At 38.5% G+C, this 19,664-nt stretch overlaps 1 protein-coding gene across 2 annotated transcripts in view; it reads right to left on the minus strand.

The window, feature by feature from the left end:
• The window catches only part of ADGRV1 (adhesion G protein-coupled receptor V1), a 565,435-nt gene that overhangs the window by 57,832 nt on the left and 487,939 nt on the right, over window positions 1-19,664 (minus strand). Inside the window, exon 87 of one of the 2 annotated variants that reach the window (XM_078448177.2) lies at window positions 13,223-13,344. In XM_078448177.2, coding sequence (XP_078304303.2) covers window positions 13,223-13,344 — 122 coding nt within the window. Of the gene's footprint in view, window positions 1-13,222; window positions 13,345-19,664 lie in introns of those variants that run through there. The other variant, XM_078448183.2, reaches the window with a different exon arrangement.

Consider the following 19,664-nt stretch of genomic DNA (forward strand, 5'->3'; position numbering starts at 1 on the left):
CTTTACAGGATTGTTGTAAAAATTAAATGATAGAAGTACAGTTCCACATAATAAGCACTCAATAAATACTAGCTGTTATTGTTCTGATTTTTTTTCAGTTTTTTAAATTTATTTTGAGACAGAGAGTGAGCATGAGACAGGAGAGGCAGGGAGAGAGGGAGACAGAATCCCACGCAGGCTCCACTGCCAGCGCAGAGCCCGATGCGGGGCTTGAATCCACGAACTGTGAGATCATGACCCAAGCTGAGTTCAAGAGTCAGAGGCTTAACCGACTGAGCCACCTGGGTGCCCCTATTGTTTTGATTTTTATTATAATAGATATTCAGCATAGAGGCATGGGAATGTGTCATCTAACATATACATTCATAAATACATTTCAGAGAGATTAATGCTCTTCAGTGAATGAATACAAAATTTCCAGTGTTATGATACTGGCTCAAACAATAAGGTAAAAATGTATATAATCTACCATATCACTCCTTTATAATAAGAGTTCCAAAATGTTACAGAACAAAGGACAAAATGTAACTAATAGATTTTATGTCTACATCATACTTATATAGTATCTAAACACTGGGGATTGTAGCCAAATAAGATCACTGAGATGGCAGCTTAGTGAACGTGGCCTGTGACATCATCATCATTCTAAACTGACCGAATAATCAGCAATTACAGAAACGCTGCTGATTTCAGAGATATGCTACGAAGATCTGAAGCTCAGGATTTCTGTTTATGTGAAAATAACCTTAGAGGCGTCTGGGTGGCTGGGTTGGTTGAGTGTCTAACTTTGGCTCAGGTAATGATCTCAGAGTAAGTTTGAGCCCCGCATCGCATCGGGGCTCCCTGCTGTCAGTGCAGAGCCCTCATGGGTCCCCCTCTCTCTGCCCCTCCCCAGCAAGCATGCATGAGCGCTCTCTCTCACTCTCTCTCTCTCAAAAATAAATAAACATTAAGAGAGAGAGAGAGAGAGAGAGAGAGAGAGAGAGAGAAGAATCTTAAACTAAATGCAGATATCACTTTAGGGGCGGGAGAAAAGTAGTTAACGTTACTAAGCACCTATCATGTGCTAAAAACTTAAGATATTTTTTGTTGATTTCCACAGATGCCTTCTAAAGTTAAGGAGAAGTATCCATCCCCATTTCAGAGAAAGTAAAGAACGTGCCAAAAATCACAAAACTAAAAATTAGTAGGACAGTATATGTACTCCAAAGTCTTTTAATGCCATTATTTCATGTAATTTCTCAAGCTGGAGAATGCTATTTAAAATACTGCAGAGGAAAACAGTGACAGAGAATAGTTTTATTGTAAAGGATTAAGACTGAATTTCCTGGATCTGTTCATCTAAAAAGATTTTTCAAAAACTTAGGTTTGTATGTGAATTCATGCCATTTAAAACTTTTTTCATCAAGATTTTAGTTGGCATTTTTTAAATCCACATTTTAAGAAGGTAGTCCTATTTCCTAGAGCAGTAACTTTCTGGAACATGCAGCCTTTAGTTTCTCTTCGGTGTGGATTATGTTTTTCTTTGGTTTATTTCAGTTTGCCGAAATAGGTGGGAAGATCTTGTTCTGTGTGTGTGCACACATGTGTGTGATATATAAAACATAAAGTACCCTCTTCATCAGCTGACCTTAAGAAGTTCCAGGCACAGGGGCCCCTGGCTGGCTCATTTGGACGACCATGCAACTCTTATCTCAGGGTTGTACATTCGAGTCCCACACTGGGCACAGAGATTACTGAAACAAATAAACTTAAAAAAAAAGTTCCAGGTAGACATCTTCATGGGTGTTCCCAAGAGCACCAGCACAGTGAATATGTCTTAAAAGGTCACCCACTCCACATCTGAGGACTTGCAGTGGCTCCAAATATCTTCACTTATCAACACGCGTTCAGTTTACGCTAAAAATTTATTAGATACTTGTTGAAATAAATTTATGGGGATTTTTGCTCCTGGCTTTGATGGATTTTATATCAGATTAACCCTCACTGAGTGGAATTCTACAAGCTGGAGAAAACACTTTCAAACACACATGTACAATAATAAAACAACAACACAGACAGTAACAAAAGAGCAGATGAAAGTCATCTGAACAGCTAGTACTTGAGGAGCCAAGGTCTTGTACAGAAGCAAAATCCATACAGCAGGGAGCCCCCTCCATTCACTGCCCCCCCCCGCCCCCCCCCCCCTTTTTCTTTCTTTAGGGAATTTTCCAATTCAAAGTGAGATGCCTAGAGGCAGAACAGGAAGTTGCAGCCTGGGACCTGCTGCAATCTGAGCAGGTTGGGGAGACAAAAAAATAGGGTTCAAATCTACTAAGGCAATCAGGACTTGAGGGGCCAAGATTCTGAAGCAAAAGAGAACTATAAAGGCATTTGCCACTTCCAAAGCTGACTTTGTGTGGGAGGAAAGGTTAGGAAACTACTGGAATCCAGCTGCTTCCAAGGCTAAAAAGCTAAGCAGAGAATTCAGCAGTCTCACCGCACCAGAGAATGAAGAAATGGAGTCCAAAGATTGCCATGCAGGACGAGTTCCAGTTAATACAGTAGGTTTTCAGTTGAGCCACTTGGATCCCCCAAACTTTTACTTTGCCCCAGGGGAGGGGGCAAACTATAAATAGATTAGCCACAAAGCCTGAAAGCCAGGTTCTGTTGGACCCTGGGGAATTTTCCCTGGAAAATCTTTTGTTTGGCCCACACCCTGTTTGCTTTTTTCATTTGCATGCTTTTCGGAAGGGTCTGAATTCTCCAGTTATACAGTCCCCACCAAACCCTAGATAGAGTCTCACAGTAAGCTTACATCACTCACGTGAGTTACCTGTTTGGACCTGAAGGCGTGTGCTACACATTTAAAAGCAGATCAGTGACTACAGCAGATTCATGTCACAAAATAAGCATTGTGATGATGGACCCAGGGGAACTATGGCACCTGTATATAGGGAATACCTCTGTGTGAGTGGATGAGATCATTCAGTGATCCATCAGTGGCTTAAGAGAGGATTTAAAGGCTAAGCTTACTAATCTCTTTTTGGCCTCTCATTTGTCTTTATGTAGTTCTGGAGATAACCATTTCTTTTGCCCATTTATTCTTTTATAATATTTTGTATTTATAGACCATGTACTTTATACATTATATTTTGTACATATATTTTTATATCATCTCTAGGATAAAATTCAGGGCATTTTTGGATTTTACCTCCATTTGGAAAGTAGGTAACTAAACCTTAAAGTAGGTAACTAAACCTTGCAGGCGTCAAGTCTTTTGGTACAACAGAGGTTTTAAGACATTTGGGGCGCCTGGGTGGCTCAGTCAGTTAAGCGTCCGACTTCGGCTCAGGTCATGATCTCACGGTTCGTGGGTTCAGGCCCCACATCAGACTCTGTGCTGACAGCTCAGAGCCTGGAGCCTGCTTCGATTCTGTCTCTCTCTCTCTCTCTCTCTCTCTCTCTCTCTGTCCCTCCCCTATTCGCGTTCTGTCTCCCTCTCTCTGTCAAAAATAAATAAACATTAAAAAAATTAAAAAAAAAGACACTTAACTGCATCCTCATTGCATTGCATCTGGCAGCTCAGCACTGAATTTTACCATAACATATACATATAAAATGTATTTACAAAAATATATATTGTTCCCAATACTCAATACTCCCAATACTCAATATTTGAGTAATACAAGAGATAAGAATAAAATTTTACACCCTGGAAAAATTATGAATTAACAGTAAGGCAAAGAATCTGAATGACCAGGGGAAACATGGCTCCAAATGTTAACTGCTGGCTGTGTTCTCCCAAAACTGTTTAACATGTGGCTTGTTTACTCTAATTCTTGTGGCATTGTGATTTCAAGGATCAGAAGAGTGCTAGATCTTTTCACTGGTGAGATAAGGGCCCTACAAGTCCAGGAGGGCATGCTACATGGTTGAAATGCAAAAAATGTGATCAGAAAGGGCACGGAAAAAGTTCTGAAATGGAAACATTAGGGCAGGAGAAATGGAGGCAGCTGTTTTGCAAGGATGAAGCCAGGTGTCAAAAGGTAGTCTATACATTCCCTTCATTAGTAACACTGTATTCGTGGAAGATACCCACTGGCAGATCAGACCCTGACACTTTTATTTACAAAACCTAGTACAAACAAAAGTGAAAATCCTGCAGTCTGTCTCAAGAGCCCTGCCTGGCCAATCAACAGGGTAATGAGAAGGCAACGTGAGATGTTGTCATTTATTGTCAAATAGAGTTAAGAAGTTTACTATAGGAAAACAGAAAGATGATTCCCAAGCCCAGATGTTACTGAACATTAGACAGTGGTATGACCTAATCAAGACAATTTAAATACACCTCCTTGTCTTAGCTTCTGTATATTTATTTGTAAAGTTATAGAAATGTTCTGGGATGTTTTGAAGAGCACACCAGGCATTCATTAGTTTCTCCATCTCACGCTACAAAAGGAGTGTAGCTATTTTTTTTTTTTTTTTTTCACTTAACTTGACATGGCTCTGGGACAAATCAATGAAAGAGTCCCAACCTCCCCTGGCTTCAACATGTTTATTCCAGGGTTTTCTGGGAAGATTGCTTTTCCACTCTTCATGAATAGTTCATGTGCTAGTCTCCAATGGAAACAAAGTGACATTTCTTATTACTGTTGGCTGTTGGAAAGCAATTGCAAAGAGAGTGCCTTGAAACAATTAGTCCTCTGTAACTGATTATTTAACAATGTGTATTTCCCAAGAGCTGTTTATCCTCAAAAGGAAGCAGCCAAGACTAAATATGTACTGTATCTAAGCCGACACCTGCACTGAACCCCTCTGGATGCTAAGTAGGAATTCTCACAGAAGAAAATTAAAGGAGGATTATTAATTTTTTTCTCTATTCCATTTGCAATGAACTCTGTACGTTTCCTGAGCACAAAAACATGTTCCACTTCTTATGATACCTCAAGGACTATTTTCCTTTGGGAGAATTTCTTCTTAAGAGAAGGCATTAGTTTTAAAGCTGAAATTCAATATATAATGACAAGAGATACGTGGAAAACAAGGAAGGAAGAAACGACATAAGGGGAAAGAAGGAAGGAAGGAAAGAAAGAGGAGTAAGAAAATAAACACCATTTTTCTGTATTAAAAGAATATTTATGTGTTCAAAACAGTCTAGTTGGGGCACCTGGGTGGCACAGTCGGTTTAAGTGTCCGACTCTTGATTTCGACTCAGATCATGACCTCACTGTTCCATTCCGGGAGATGAAGCCTGGCTGTTAGTGTGAAGGCTGCTTGGAATTCTCTCTCTCCCTCTCTCTCTGCCCCTCCCCTGCTGAAGCTCTCTCTGTCTCTCAAAATAAACATTAAAAAAAAAAAAAAACACCTCTAGTTACCACCAAAAAAAAAAAAAAAAAAAAAAAAAAGTAAAAGAAACTGTTTCTACCTTTGAGTTACTTATTTCCCAGCCTAATGTTTAAGACATGCGGTGAGGAATAAAAATGATTTTAACCAGCTGATCTTAAATTTGAACATAGGCTATATATTTTTAGCTACAAATTCCATGTTGTAACTCCCTTCTCTGAAATAGCAAATGGTTCAAAAATTGCTAGGGAACATCTCGAGACCAGATGCTTGTATAAACGAACATGTATAAGCCAGTTACAGACAGAGAGAGTCAAACAGGACTCTGAACAATGTGGTCTCATAACTCACATTCTGAGAAGTGTCATATCCCAATACTATGTAAAGTTCTGCTCCCTTGCCAGCTTATGCATTCCAAGAATGCATTTCAGTTTTTGGAAAGGTTCTTCTATGTATATGAATCTTTTCCAAAAACGTGTTTTCCAGCATCTTTAAGAAGCTCATGCCTGATATTGCTGGCTACCCTTATTATCCTATATGGGATTCCCTACACATGTGAAAAAATTGTCAGTTAGTGAGGCAGCCCTAGAAGAAAATCTGAAATAAATGCTGTATTTAAGTCTGAATCTGACTGGTTCCAGTTAAAAATAGAAAATACTTTAGAACGTAATTAAGCTAGGAATGATATGCAAAATGTGTGATGAATGTGGCACCTACACTGACCAATCAGAATGGCTGGAGGTCTAGAGCTGGAGTTAGGCTCCTGGAGGCTCCCTATCTGGCCACGCATTAACCTTTCAGCTGCTGGAAGTTTGGGGATTCTCCTAGATTAAGCCTGGGACATAGGCAAAGAGTTTAAACCCTAGCCATTTCCATATTTTAACAAATGACAGGGTTCAAGCAATGCCTAGCAGCTGAGGATAAACTCTTGTGATTGTTCCCATTATTGTTACACCGTTTCGATATACCTTGGACTAAACAGTTTAAGAAAGCTGTGATGTATAAGCATGAACACAAATCTTAGAAATAAATTCAACTCACTTAAAAAAACCACAAAGATTATTGGATTAATGGATCAGGGAATTAAAAAAAAAATTAAATGTGGTCCCTTATGAATTTCTTGTGGACTATAGAGACATTTGGTTAGATGATAGATACCAAGGATATTCATAATAAACTGAGGTCACATCAACGAAATATCCCAGTGATTTGACAATAGCTGTCTTTGGCCTTATCCCAACTTATATCAATGAACAAGAAATTCAGAAAATATGTATAGTGGACATCTGTTACAATGGCCCACCTACCACTGTTGCCCCTCTTTTATTGATAAAAGCATCATTTCTTCTGGTGGGAATTCCATTCTATGTAGTTTTTGTGATAACAATTAAACTCCTTCTACTGATGGAGACTGCTCATGACCCAGGTCTGGCCAGAGTACCTTTCACATGTGACTGGTTTCTGCATAGTCGGTGATCCAAGGTGAGGGTCATTTAAGTCTTAAAGGATTTTCCTACTGGGGAATAAGCTCCTTCCATCCTGGGGTGAGAAAGCTGATAGGAGGTGAGTCTTGCACTGGTGGTACCATCATGGTCAATAAGATATTAAGCAATAAAAATAATAGCAGACAAATTTAGAATAATTTTTCTAAACTCACTTTGCATTTGTATCCATCATGCTTTATAAAGTACTTCATACACATTTTCTTAAAAGCTCAAATGTATTAGATGCTTGGTAGCTCAACCCTGAATCTTCAGAAAGTGATCAAGAAATTCCTGATAATATTTCAAGTGATCAAGATTCCCTTATTTATTTGTTTTTATTTTTAATTATTTTTGAGATAGAGAAAAACAGAGCATGAGCAGGGGAGGGGCAGAGAGAGATACACATACAGAATCATTAGCAGGCTCCAGGCTCTGAGCTGTCAGCACAGAGCCCGATGTGGGGCTTGAACCCATGAACTATGAGATCATGACCTGAGCTGAACTTGGACACTTAACTGACTGAGCCACCCAAGCACCCCAAGATACCCTTTTTTAAAGCAAAAATAAGCTACTGGGATTAAATTAAAATAAAAAACTTTTGCACAGTGAAGGAAACCATCAACAAAACAAAACAAAACAAAAAAACAATCTACTGAATGGGAGAAGATATTTGCAAATGATATATTGAATGAGGGGTTAATACCAAAAATATGTAAAGAACTTATACAACTCAACACCAAACAAATAAACAAACAATCTGACTGAAAAATGGGCAGAGGGCTTGAATAGGTATTTTTTCGAAGAAGATATACAGATGGCCAAAAGACATAGGAAAAGGTGTGCAACATCACTACTCATCAGGAAAATGCAGATCAAAACCACAGTTAAGATATCACCTTATACCTGTGAGAATGGTTATGATTAAAAAAAAAAAAAAAAGGCAAGATATAACAAGTGTTGGAGAAGATGTGTAGAAAAAGGAACCCTCATACCCTGTTGGTGGGAATGTAAATTGGTATAGACACTGTGGAAAACACTAAGGAAGTTCTTCAAAAAATTAAAAACAGAAATCCCATATGACCCAATAAATCTACAACTAGGTATTTACCCAAAGAAAACAAAAACACTAATTTGAAAGATATAGGCACCCCTATGTTTACTGCAGCATTATTTACAATAGCCAAAATATGGAAGACTTAAGTGCCCACTGATGGACAAATGGATAAGGAAGATGTAATACTTATATACAATGAAATATTATGCAGCCCTAAAAAAGAATGAGACTGTGCCATTTGGACCTAGAGAGTATTATGCTAAGTGAAATAAGACAGAATGTGAAAGATAAATACCATATGATTTCACTTACATGTGGAGTTAAAAAAAAAAAAAAGAACAAACAAACAAAAAGCAGAACCAGACCTCTAAAAACAGAAAACAAACTGATGACTGCCAGGGGGAAGTGGGGGTGGGAGGATAGGCATAATGAGTGAAGAGGAGTGGGAGACACAGGCTTCCAGTTACAGAATAAGTCACAGCAATGAAAGGCACAGCATATAGAACACAGTCAGTGATATCATAATAGCGTAGTATAGTGACAATAATTACACTTATGGTCAACACAGCATAATGTGTACAGAGATGTTGAATCACTATGTTGTACACTTGAAACTAATGTAACATTGTGTGTCAACTACACTCAAATAAAAAAAAAAAATTTAAGATTTCCTTTTAAGGGTGCCTGGCTGGCTCAGTCGATTGAACATGCAACCCTTGATCTTGGGTGGTAGCTCGAGCCCGCATGTTGGGGGTAGAGTTTACTTTAAAAACAAACAAACAAAAAGATTCCCTTTTTAAAATTTCATCAAACAATAAATATACAAAAATTCAGATTATTATAAAAAGATAACTTTCATCTGTTAGTCTCTGGGCACCTAATCACATAATAATAGTCTGGATAAAATAATAGTCTCTATCACATAATAATAATCTGGATAAAAAAATGAAGCAGTAATCCCCTTTGAGCAAAATACAGTAGCCAAGCATAAGATACACACTTTTGTGGGTGCAGATATTGACAAAAGCCAGTTAAAAAAAATACAAAGCCAATAAAAAATAATACTAACCACTAAGTCTTCATGGAACATACTTGGAAGATCTTACTATCATATAGCCATATTCTATGAAAATGCCCATGTTGATGACATGAGACAGTTTACAAACTAAATGAACTCCAACGAACCGTAGAGAAATATTTTTCAAGTGTTTCTTTTTTTAAAAAAATTTTTTTTAACGTTTATTTATTTTTGAGACAGAGAGAAACAGAGCATGAACGGGGGAGGGGTAGGGAGGGGGAGACACAGAATCTGAAACAGGCTCTGTGTTTCATAAGGGAGTTCGAGGGGGGCTCGAACTCACGGACTGCGAGATCATGACCTGAGCCGAAGTCGGATGCTTAACCGACCGAGCCACCCAGGCGCCCCTCAAGTGTTTCTTAACAGGCAATTCTTTTAGGAATGATTAACTGAGCACTGGTACCAGGAAGGTACTGGTGTGCCAGAATGGCACATAAGCTCGTGGCTTCCAGAGTGCCACAGAGATGGAATGAAACTCATTAAATATGCGTTTGAGATGTTTTTAGTTTCTACATATACTTAGCTTTGATTAAGTTCCTCTAAGAAACAGGCCATAACAATTACGTTTATATCTCACCATGAAATATAGTTTAATGTCCAACAGTCCTCGTTTATTAGTAAACTTGCATAAGTGCTCCACAGACTTTTTCGTGTATATGTGGTTTGATAGGTTATACTGGCTACCACCTTAACCTTGAGGTTCACGTTTATTTAACTGCTGGTGACTGGTTCAATCATGGATTTCAGGTGTCTAACCTCCACTGAATCCCTCCAATTTCTCTCTAAGCAGTCTGTTTCTTGACCATCTATCTTCCAACCCACCATAGTTTGCTATTTACTTTCTGCCTAGAAACTTCTCTGAACTTTTTACCACTTTTAGCTCAAGCTTTCAACCCATTTTTCTCAACAAATGTCCTTGCTTCTTGACTTTCAGAGAAAAGAGAGAGCATTAGATGCAAATTCCAACTTTCCTCACTTCCAGCTTCCAAATGGTTTTCCATGTTCCTCCCTCTCTCCCTAGCCTCAGAGAGAGAAACATCTCTCCTCCATCACTTCTGTTCTTCCTGCCCTGTCCATGATCTTGCCACAGCAAAGAGTCTTTCTTTCCTCCACTTGTCAGTTTCTCCTTCTTTGTTGGTTCTTTTCACAAGAAAACAGAAACAAAAAATCTCCTTTGAACCAACCAGCCAAACATCCTTCCTAAGCTATTACTTTATCTCTCTTTCTATACTCCATTCAACTTCTTGGATAAAAATATTTGCTCCTCATGTGAGGTACAGTACAATTGCTTAATATGTTATGCCATTTAATTAAATCACACCATAATCCTAAATAGTATGTATTCCCATTTCACAGATGAAGAAAGTAGAAAAAAATTTGTATCCATGACTCGTCAGCTGGATAGATTGGTGGAGTTAGGATCATGTTCACTATATCAGCAGTTCTCAAACTGTGGTCCCTAGCCTGGCTGTCTCAGCATCATCTGGGAAATTGCTAGAAAAGCAAACTTCCAGATCTGCTCGGATCTACTGTATCAGAAACTCTCAGTGTGGGGCCTGACAACCTGTGTTTCAACAAGCCCTTTACATGATTTTGCTGCAAGCCACAGGTGGGGAACACTGCACTGCACCACAATGCCCCTCGGTCCTCAGCCTATTTATCTTCTCTGCTGCACTTGACAGTTAGTTAGTATTGTTTTCTTCTGAAACTTTCTTTTCTACCAGAAACTCCAAACTCTTCTATTCTAGTTCCCTTTCATTAATAATCTCTTTCTGTAGCTCTCTCCTAAAACCTAGTTACTAAATTATTATTATTATACAATTATTAACTAAAATTAACTTTACTAATGACTCCCACATCTTACCAACTCACCAACCTCACTGCGTATTTCCTAGAACCCTATGCCTGATGTGATCTTCATGTTGACTAAAGATGTTGGTACCCAGCCATTCACCTGAGCCTGGCATTTCTACATGATGTTGCTCTCTGATACTCCACATCCCTACATTTTATTGGCTAACCAAATTCCATTAATGGTTATCTTTACAATTCTCAAACCTGTCACCTGCTCTCTATTCCCAGGTATGCTGCTGAAATATTATAGGCTGGACTATGATAGGAGCCCACCTCTAACTGGAGCTGTTCCACATTTCGTTACCTTCCTAAATGTTTCCAGTCATCCTTCTAAAAAGTAGTACAAGCGAGTCATTCCCAATCAAAATTTAAAAAATTTTAAAAACAAATCAGAGCAAAACAAATAAAAACTCCAACTTTGATGGCTTCCTACTGCTTAAAAGCTGAAGTTCAACATCCCTTCCAAAGCATGGTAACATGGCACTGAGGCCAACTTACCCTCGTCTGTCTCGGCTCCCAGCATTACCTTCCGAACCGCAAAGCCTTTCTTCATGCCACCCTCACCCCAACTCTTCTCTAAATCTCGGCGAGATTAATCAGTTCCCTTTTGTACTGCCCAGACTAACACTGTTTCTCTGCCTGAAATGCTCATCTCTAACCATACACTCATCACTTACTTAACATTAAAGGTATTGCAAACTCAATGGCAGGTAAAGTGAATGAACGAAGTCTATCCCATGTATAATAAGATCACATGCCCCATCTAAAGGGGGAAGCATCCACTTAGGACTTGCCAATTGCTGCCAAGCAAGTACTGCTATTAAAGAAAAGCCAGAAATTCAAGTTTTTATGTGAGATTTCTCAATTTTAAAAGTTTGCAGCAAATATTAAACAATTTTTTAAAGAGTTTTTTTTTAATGTTTTATTTTTCTATTTTTGAGAACAGGGGGAGGGGCAGAAAGGGAGGGGGACAGAAGATCCGAAGCAGGCTTCGTGCAGACAGCAGCAAGTCTGATGTGGGGCTCGAATTCACAAACGGTGGTGAGATCATGACCTGAGCTGAAGTTGGGACTCTCAATGACTGAGCCACCCAGCTGCCCCCAAATATGAAACAATTTAAAACACTGTTCTGTATACCACTGTGTGTCCACAAAATAAAATACATCTGCAGGCTGCCAGCGTGGACCTCGGTGTTAGTTCCAACAGACCCCTGGGATTCAAAGCTGACCAGACAGGGCCTCTGATCTGAAGGGCTCACTTCCGGGGCTCATCTCAAATGCTAGCACTTGCAGGAGTAAACAGGTGCTTCACTCAACCCTTTTGTTTGCACGGCACCTGGCATAGTGTATTCTAACCGCTGTTTACTCCCTTGAATCATCACATTGTAAAGGAGCAGGCCTGTCCCCTCCACCCTGGGACTGTAGCATTAACACAATGTGCCAGCAGCAGGTGCTTGATGATCTCTGTGGCTATACAGAGATGTCTACACACCTCCTTGTATCAACCTGATGCCAAACTTTCAAGTTACTTTGTATTTTCTGTCCTTCCTAAATCCATATTATGATTTGCTTAGGCACTGGGCTGGAAGATATGCTGTCACTAAATAATTTGTTTCCTTAAAATCCTTAAAATGAAATCAAAATATGCTTTGAGTCTCGTTTCAGTTGTATGCTGTAATCCTAACAGGTTTTTCTACTCATGTTCCTTGCAACATGGTGGTCCAAATAAGGACTTTTTAGAGAGATCTTTGGTAAATTCAAGATATTATTTTGGTCTGGGACAGACCTTTTCACTTTGGAAAATAAGGAAAATGAGTTCATTTGTTCCATTTGTTAATTTCAGGGTGCAACTTTTTTTCCATTTAACAAAAGCACTAAAAAAGTCAGCTTTAATTTTTGCTATAGTTATATAATTCCTAGTTATGCTATCCAAGCACGCTCACAAAACTAATTTAAGCTGGGCATTGCCAGACTTAGAGGATGTCAATCATTTTTCAGTGAACCAAAACACTCTCATTTCACTAAGCACCAGGCGTAAGAGTGGACTGCTTGAACACTGCTATCTATTTCACTCTTCAATTGTTCTAACATCTAGACACAGCCACCGTCCATGGTTACCTGCTGCAAAGTTTATAAACATCAATCCTGCTGAAAAAGAAATATGTTTTTGTATTTACTCAGATGTTATCTAAATAAAGGAGGGTAAATATTTTACCCTTTATATTATCAGTATAAACAGCAAGTTAGAAGCCCAGCCATATTTTAGGTATTAAAGATTCAGCCCTTGATCATTTTATTCTGCAACTTTGCGTGATGTTGTGTGTAAAAATTCACCTACGTGTAGGCACTTGATTCCTTTACAGTGAAACTCCATGCCCGTGTTCATGAGCATACATGTGTTCCACCAGCAACCAGATTGTAAGCTTACCTGTAGACTGTTGAAAATGACAAAGAGGACCAACATCCAGAAGTGTCTGTAAGCCATGTGCAGGCCTCCCCAAATCCATGTCACAGAAATCAGGGCAAAGAGATATAAAACCAGCGGGACTTCTAGAAATAAAAAAAAATTTTTTTTGAGCTCTGGGATCCTGCATAGTCACAGATACATACAAATGTATATTGCCTCCTTTCTTGTAACACTCTGTATGCCTAAGTACCCATTTTGAAAGAACAACCTTGGAAATCCCATTCTTATGCCAGAAAAGAGAGGGCACATTGCTGAGTCCACATTCTTTCTGTTTTCCTGATGGGGGTGGGGGGGTGGGGTGGTGGTGCAGAATGAGAACTGTTCCTCTCCTAGACTACCACCTGCTGGACTGTTCAGGAAGTGCCATGAACAACTGCAGAGATGCAATCACATTTCATCCCCAGGTAAATCCCCTTAAAAGAGCTTTCCACCAGAAAATGGCAGGCAGCGGTGTTGCTCTGGAAATTAGCGTAGTCCAACCCAACGATTTAAAACACAAATGATACAAAAACTAGCTTGTGTGTCATGGAAAAGTATGTACTCATCCCTTTTTTTTTCTGACAGAGAAGACACCAAACTTTATAGCTAATGTTAGAGTAAAGGTGAAGTGACAGGTTTGCTAGTGTGAACACTAAGCTTATTCTGGCTGCTGTTTCTCGTGCAAGTTGTTTCTGTAGTTTTCAGGAGAGATCTCTTCAGGGCCAAGGACTTCATTACTCATTTGTCTTTGATATTTGCATTGTAGAATAATAACCTTAAAAAGGGGATTTTATTATTTAAATGACTACCTATAGTAGACGTGAAGAGCGAATCAGATCATAACAGCTGCAAATAAACACATTTCAAGCTGTCTGAAAGACATCAGGATGGACCACACCATTGACAACTCTTAGGACAGACTTCAAGGTCCAAATATACCCACCATTTTATCAAGTAACGCCTAAAATTTACATGCACTCTGAAAATGTGAATAGTTAAATAATAGGACTTCAGCAATTTTAAAATTTTATTTTGAAACAATGTCAAACTTACAGAAGAGCTGTAAGTACAGTATGACAACATAGTTTTTCTTTTCCCTGAACCACTTGAAAGTTGCCTTCCTCCATCACCTTCTGAATACTTTATTTTTTTAAATATATTTTTTAAGTTTATTTTTTTTTAGTAACCTCTACATGCACTATGGGGCTCGAACTCCTGGCCCCGAGATCAGGAGTGACACCCTCTTCTGACAGAGCCTGCCAGGAGCCCCAAAACTTAATTTTTCTGTTGTTTTCATTTTTCCCTCTGAAAACTTTAATGTGTATTTTCTACAAAGATTTTCTCCTACATAAACACAATAGGACCATCAAATCAGGAAATCAGTACTCATATATTCCTGCCATCCTCAGATCCCATTCAAGATTGTCCATTATTTGTTATCTTTTTTGCAGCGGAAAGGTACAGCTGACATGTTTCTGTAGTCTCCTTTAATCCCAAACAGTTCATCTGTATGTCCTTGGCTTTTATGACTGACACTTTTGAAGATTACCGGCCAGTTTTTCCTGTGGAGTGTCCTTAAATTTGAGTTCATCTGATCTCTTCCTGTGATTCAGATTAAAAAATTTGGCAAAAGTCACAGAACTGATACTGGGTTCTTGTTATAGCATTCTTTTATTGGGTGGCACAAAAATTCCATTTGTCCCATTAGGCTGCTCATTCAGGTCATGTGATTAAGGTAGTGGCTGCACAGATTCTCTACTGTGAAGTCAGTCTGTTTTCCTTTGTGATTACTAATTATCTGTGTGGGATTACTTTGAAACTGGATAAAACCCTTCCTCTTATCAAATGTGTGATTTATCCATTATTTATTTTTATAATATGGACTCACAGATTCTCAATTTATTTAAAGGGTTATTGGGGTGCCTGGGTGGCTCAGTAGCTTAAGTGTCTGACTTGATTTCCTCAGGTCATGATCTCACGGTTCATGGGTTTGAGCCTTGTCTCCCCTCCTCCACTCGTGCTGTCCTTGTCTCTCTCAAAATAAATAAATAAACTTGAAAAAAGGGTTATTACTGACTACTATCATTTTGATGCCCAAATTATCCTGAATTTGATTAATGGAAGCCCTTGCAAGATAAGATGGCATCTGTGCCCTTTGTGCCTTTTGTTATGTTCTCATGATTCTGTAAGTACTTCCTTGATTTCTGGCCCAACAAGATGTTTCAAACTTATCTTGTACTTTCCCTGATCCAGTTCTGGTTTCTTTTTGGGAGAATGGCATTTAGAAACCAAGATTAGGTGGTCAATATGCTCGCTATTATTGGGGTGTTTCTGCTCCTAAGCCCTCTCTGTAGACAGAGCTAGAGAATCTATGTAGGTACACATATGAACACACCACAAACACACACACACACACACACACACACACACGTTTACATCTAGATTACTGTACCTATTTCTATGTAATGAACATGATTAGTTCACACTAATATTTCCAAATCCAATCCAAACCACAGGGTTAATTCTCACTTTTTTCCTTTAATTTGTGTAAATCTCTTGTCTGTTGTTAAGAAATCTAGTTCTCGTTATTCTTAATATATTTATCTATTTGACCAATTGCCCTAGTTGATTGTATCTAATCTCTGGGTGCTGTTATTCCCTCTCTTGCACAGATGACCCCTCAAGCTTATTTGGGTTCTGACATCTCAAGCTGGGCTGTACCCCATCCCTCACACAGATGCCCCCCTCACAACGAACAGGGTTCCCACACTCCATGCTTGAACATCTTCCTGTGGATGGTAATTGTGAAGAGGGCTTTAGGATGGAATTCTTTGAGAAGGGAAGGGAAAGGCAAAAAAAGAAACAGGACAAAAGAAAGGAAAGAAAGGGAAAGGGGGAGGGGAAGAGGAAAATGGAACCTGAACATTCTTTTTTTTTTTTTTTTTTTGAGGAGAAAAAAAGCCTTTAAAAAGACACTATGCTGGTATCTTCCCAAAAATACCCTTCATAAAAAAATATAAAATTGCCTGAGTTATTATAACTTCACAGAGAAAATAAGAATAATATAAGACACGGCTTATACAGATGAATAATTCCTTTGTCATTAATGCCTTACAGCAGGACAGGGGAAAATATATTAAGATTTATTTAAATTTTATAAAAATTCATTTTTGTTTAATGAAATCATACAATTTGATAAAGGGCCAGAGGCTCATTTTTACTAATGACAAGATACCGTAATATTTAGGAAACTTCCTATGCTATACTCATTAAATTTTTTAAAGATTAGGTATTAACTCTGGCAATTGCATTCTTTGTTCCACTGTGTAAGTACAAAATTCTATTTATGGCTCTGTGCAGAGTACAAAAGGACATGCATACTCTGCATGGAAAACTAGGAACCCAATTTTCAAAATTTGGCCTTCATGTTCCTCTAAAGTGCCTAGCCCAACAAGTGCTGTGTGCTGACAGAGCTCAGTGGGGGAGCTGAGAGAGCATACAGGGGCCTGACCAGAAACACCCAGGCCTATGTTTTTCTGGAACTCTGCAGACAAGTGTGGTGGCTTGGCACCCCAGATCAGAAACTCTGCAAGGAAGAAAGCCAGGCATAAATAACTCAGCGAGTTGAACAATAAACCCCAGGCTGGTTTTTCAGCAGTGCAACAACGCTGAGGACATGATTTCAGGTGGAAGAAACATATCTAGGGGTACATCCAGATTTTGTGGGCCTGAAGTTCATAAAACTTGAAGAGATATCTTTAAAAAAATAAAAACTGCAAAAAGCAAAATTAGGCATAAAATCTTGGAAAGGGCCTATATGCAAGGGAGAGGCTCTAAAACTTAAACTTCATCAGCTTTATGCTAACCCAACTCTGAGGAGGTACCTTCACCCTCTTTGGGGCCTGGAGTAACTGACCACAGGGAAAAGGGCTGTTGGGAGTGGGTGATGGGGACAGACGTGGGGTGGGGGTGGTGGTGGGTGGTGATGCTAATAGCTACTGGGAATTCCATTTGGTAAGCAGAAAATTAATGCTGCACTTAGTGAAAATCATATTGGTTGTATATTTCAGAAGCTGACATTTCACATTTGGTGAACGACTAGTAACTTTTCTGTTGACTGTATAAGTCAGTGCTTACCGAAACAGGTATTTACAACCGGCCACACTAGAAACTTATGTTTACAGGTGAATTTGTTAGAAAACAGAACTTCAATGGCTCTAGGTACTATCACCAGAAACATCTTTGCTGCAAGCATTTTGGGGGCAAACATTTTAGCAAAGTTAAAAAGGCAACTGGTTGAGGGTTTGGTTCATTTTTCCACTGACACACTACACTCATTTTATATAAATCTTAGCCCTCAGAATGGTCTCTACACTGGCACCGAGTTTTGAACCAACATTTCCTATAGAACTTTAGGATGTCTATCAGTGAACTGTGACACTGTGCCAATAACCAACAGTGTCGAAGGGCTTTTACAATGTACTTCAAAGCTCAGTTACAAATATGCATCCTAGTGTTTGGAAACTGGTAACTCTGCTAATAAAGGAAGAAATTTTAGTGAAACAAAAAAAGTGTGACGATGAACAAGGAGATGAATTAACAAACAAATAAAAGTATAGCACTATGAATGAAAGCCTCTGAAGACAAATGCTTAGGTACAATCTACAAAATAAAACCTGATACCTGTTCAGGCAATCTACACACATTTAAAAGGTATTCAGAGGTGGGGGGCCTGGGTGGCTCGGTCCATTAAGCATTCAGCTCAGGTCATGATCTCATTGTTCACGAGGTCAAGCTGACAGCACACAGCCTGCTTGGGATTCTCTCTCTCTTGCCCTCTCTCTGCCCCTCTCCTACTTGCCTCTTTCTGTCTCTCTCAAAATAAAGAAATAAACTTAAAAAAAAAAAAGCACCCAGAAAAATAATAAAACGTATTCAGGGGTTCCTGGCTGGCTTAGTCAGTACATCATGCGACTCTTGATGTTGGGGTCATGGGTTCAAGCCCCACATTGGGCATGGAGCCCATGTAAAAAAAATAAAATGTATTAAAATATTTTGTATTCACAATAAGGTCTTTTTAATTTTGCTATTCATTTTTCATATTTCATCATGTTCTTCTTCATGAATGCCCTCTTTTATTTTTCATGACTTTTATCTTTTACGGCCAAATTGCTTTATTGCCTATTAGTTATGTGGTGATTTTGTTGGCAGTGAAAATGGTTGCTATTGTATATACATACGATGGAATATTACTCAGTCTTAAAAAGGAATGAAATTCTGACATGTGCTGCAATGTGGATGAATGTTGAAAACATTATGTTGATTAGAATAAGCCAGACAAATATTGTAGGATTCCATTTACATGAGGTGCCTGGAGTAGGCAAATTCCTCTAGACAGAAAGTAGAATAGAGGTCACCAGGGACTGAGAAAAATGGGGAATAGGAAATTCTGTTTATCGGGTACAGAGTTCATGTTTGAGTTGATGAAAAACTTCTGGAAATGGATAGTGGTGATGGTTGCACAACATTGTGAACGTACTTTTTGCCACTGAATTGTACGCTTAAAAATGGTTAAAATGGTAAATTTTGTGTTATGTATATTTTACTACAATTTTTCGTTAAGGTCATGCTAAAAAAGATAGGCTGGTGTGAAGATGAAGTTCGATGACAGGGAGGGAAAAAAAAGAATCAAATCCTCAAAGTACTTGATTTAAATACTTAAATTAGCACGGAGTCATTAATGTGAAAAACGAAGTAGTCTGAAAAGGTTTTAGTGAAAGAAATTACTTGTGGAAAGGAAAAAAAAAATCAGCAAGTGGATATGTCATTTAGTACTTACCATCATTAAGAAAGTCTACTTATGGGATTTTGTAGATTCCATTGAGAATACATAAAATCTCTTTATGTTTTAGTGGAAAATATGATTTCAATGAATTTAATTGCCATTTTTAAAGAAAGTATGGTGCTGTATTATCTCTTCTCTTTGTAATTGCAGCCTTGGCTTTATTGCTATGCACCAGTGACAACAATAATGGCTTTATTATGGAAATCACACCTCATTTACATGAGGCTGAAATTTATTCTGTGTTTACAATCTTCTAAAGTACTTGTTTTAATTTTACCTCACTGACCTTCTGATTCTAACAATTTGGATGTGCTACTAAAACAAACTCATCAATGTAAAACAAGGAATGCAGCTGTGAAATAATGTGTAGATTTAAGATATTTATGGGGCTATTTCCAACAACAGGCATGTATTATTTTTAAATGAGAAAAAAAGGTAATTGAAAACAAGGTATAGAAAGGCCTTATTTCTAAATTATGGGCCTTTTATTCTGAAATTAGCAGATACTTGGAGGCAGAGAAATTTCATTGATCTGACCCATTTATTGGTGAGAACATATTAATTGTGTTCTTAAGCTTT

The sequence above is a fragment of the Panthera onca genome, chromosome A1, assembly GCF_046562875.1.
Source record: "Panthera onca isolate mPanOnc1 chromosome A1, mPanOnc1 haplotype 2, whole genome shotgun sequence".
In the NCBI taxonomy this organism is placed as follows: domain Eukaryota; kingdom Metazoa; phylum Chordata; class Mammalia; order Carnivora; family Felidae; genus Panthera; species Panthera onca.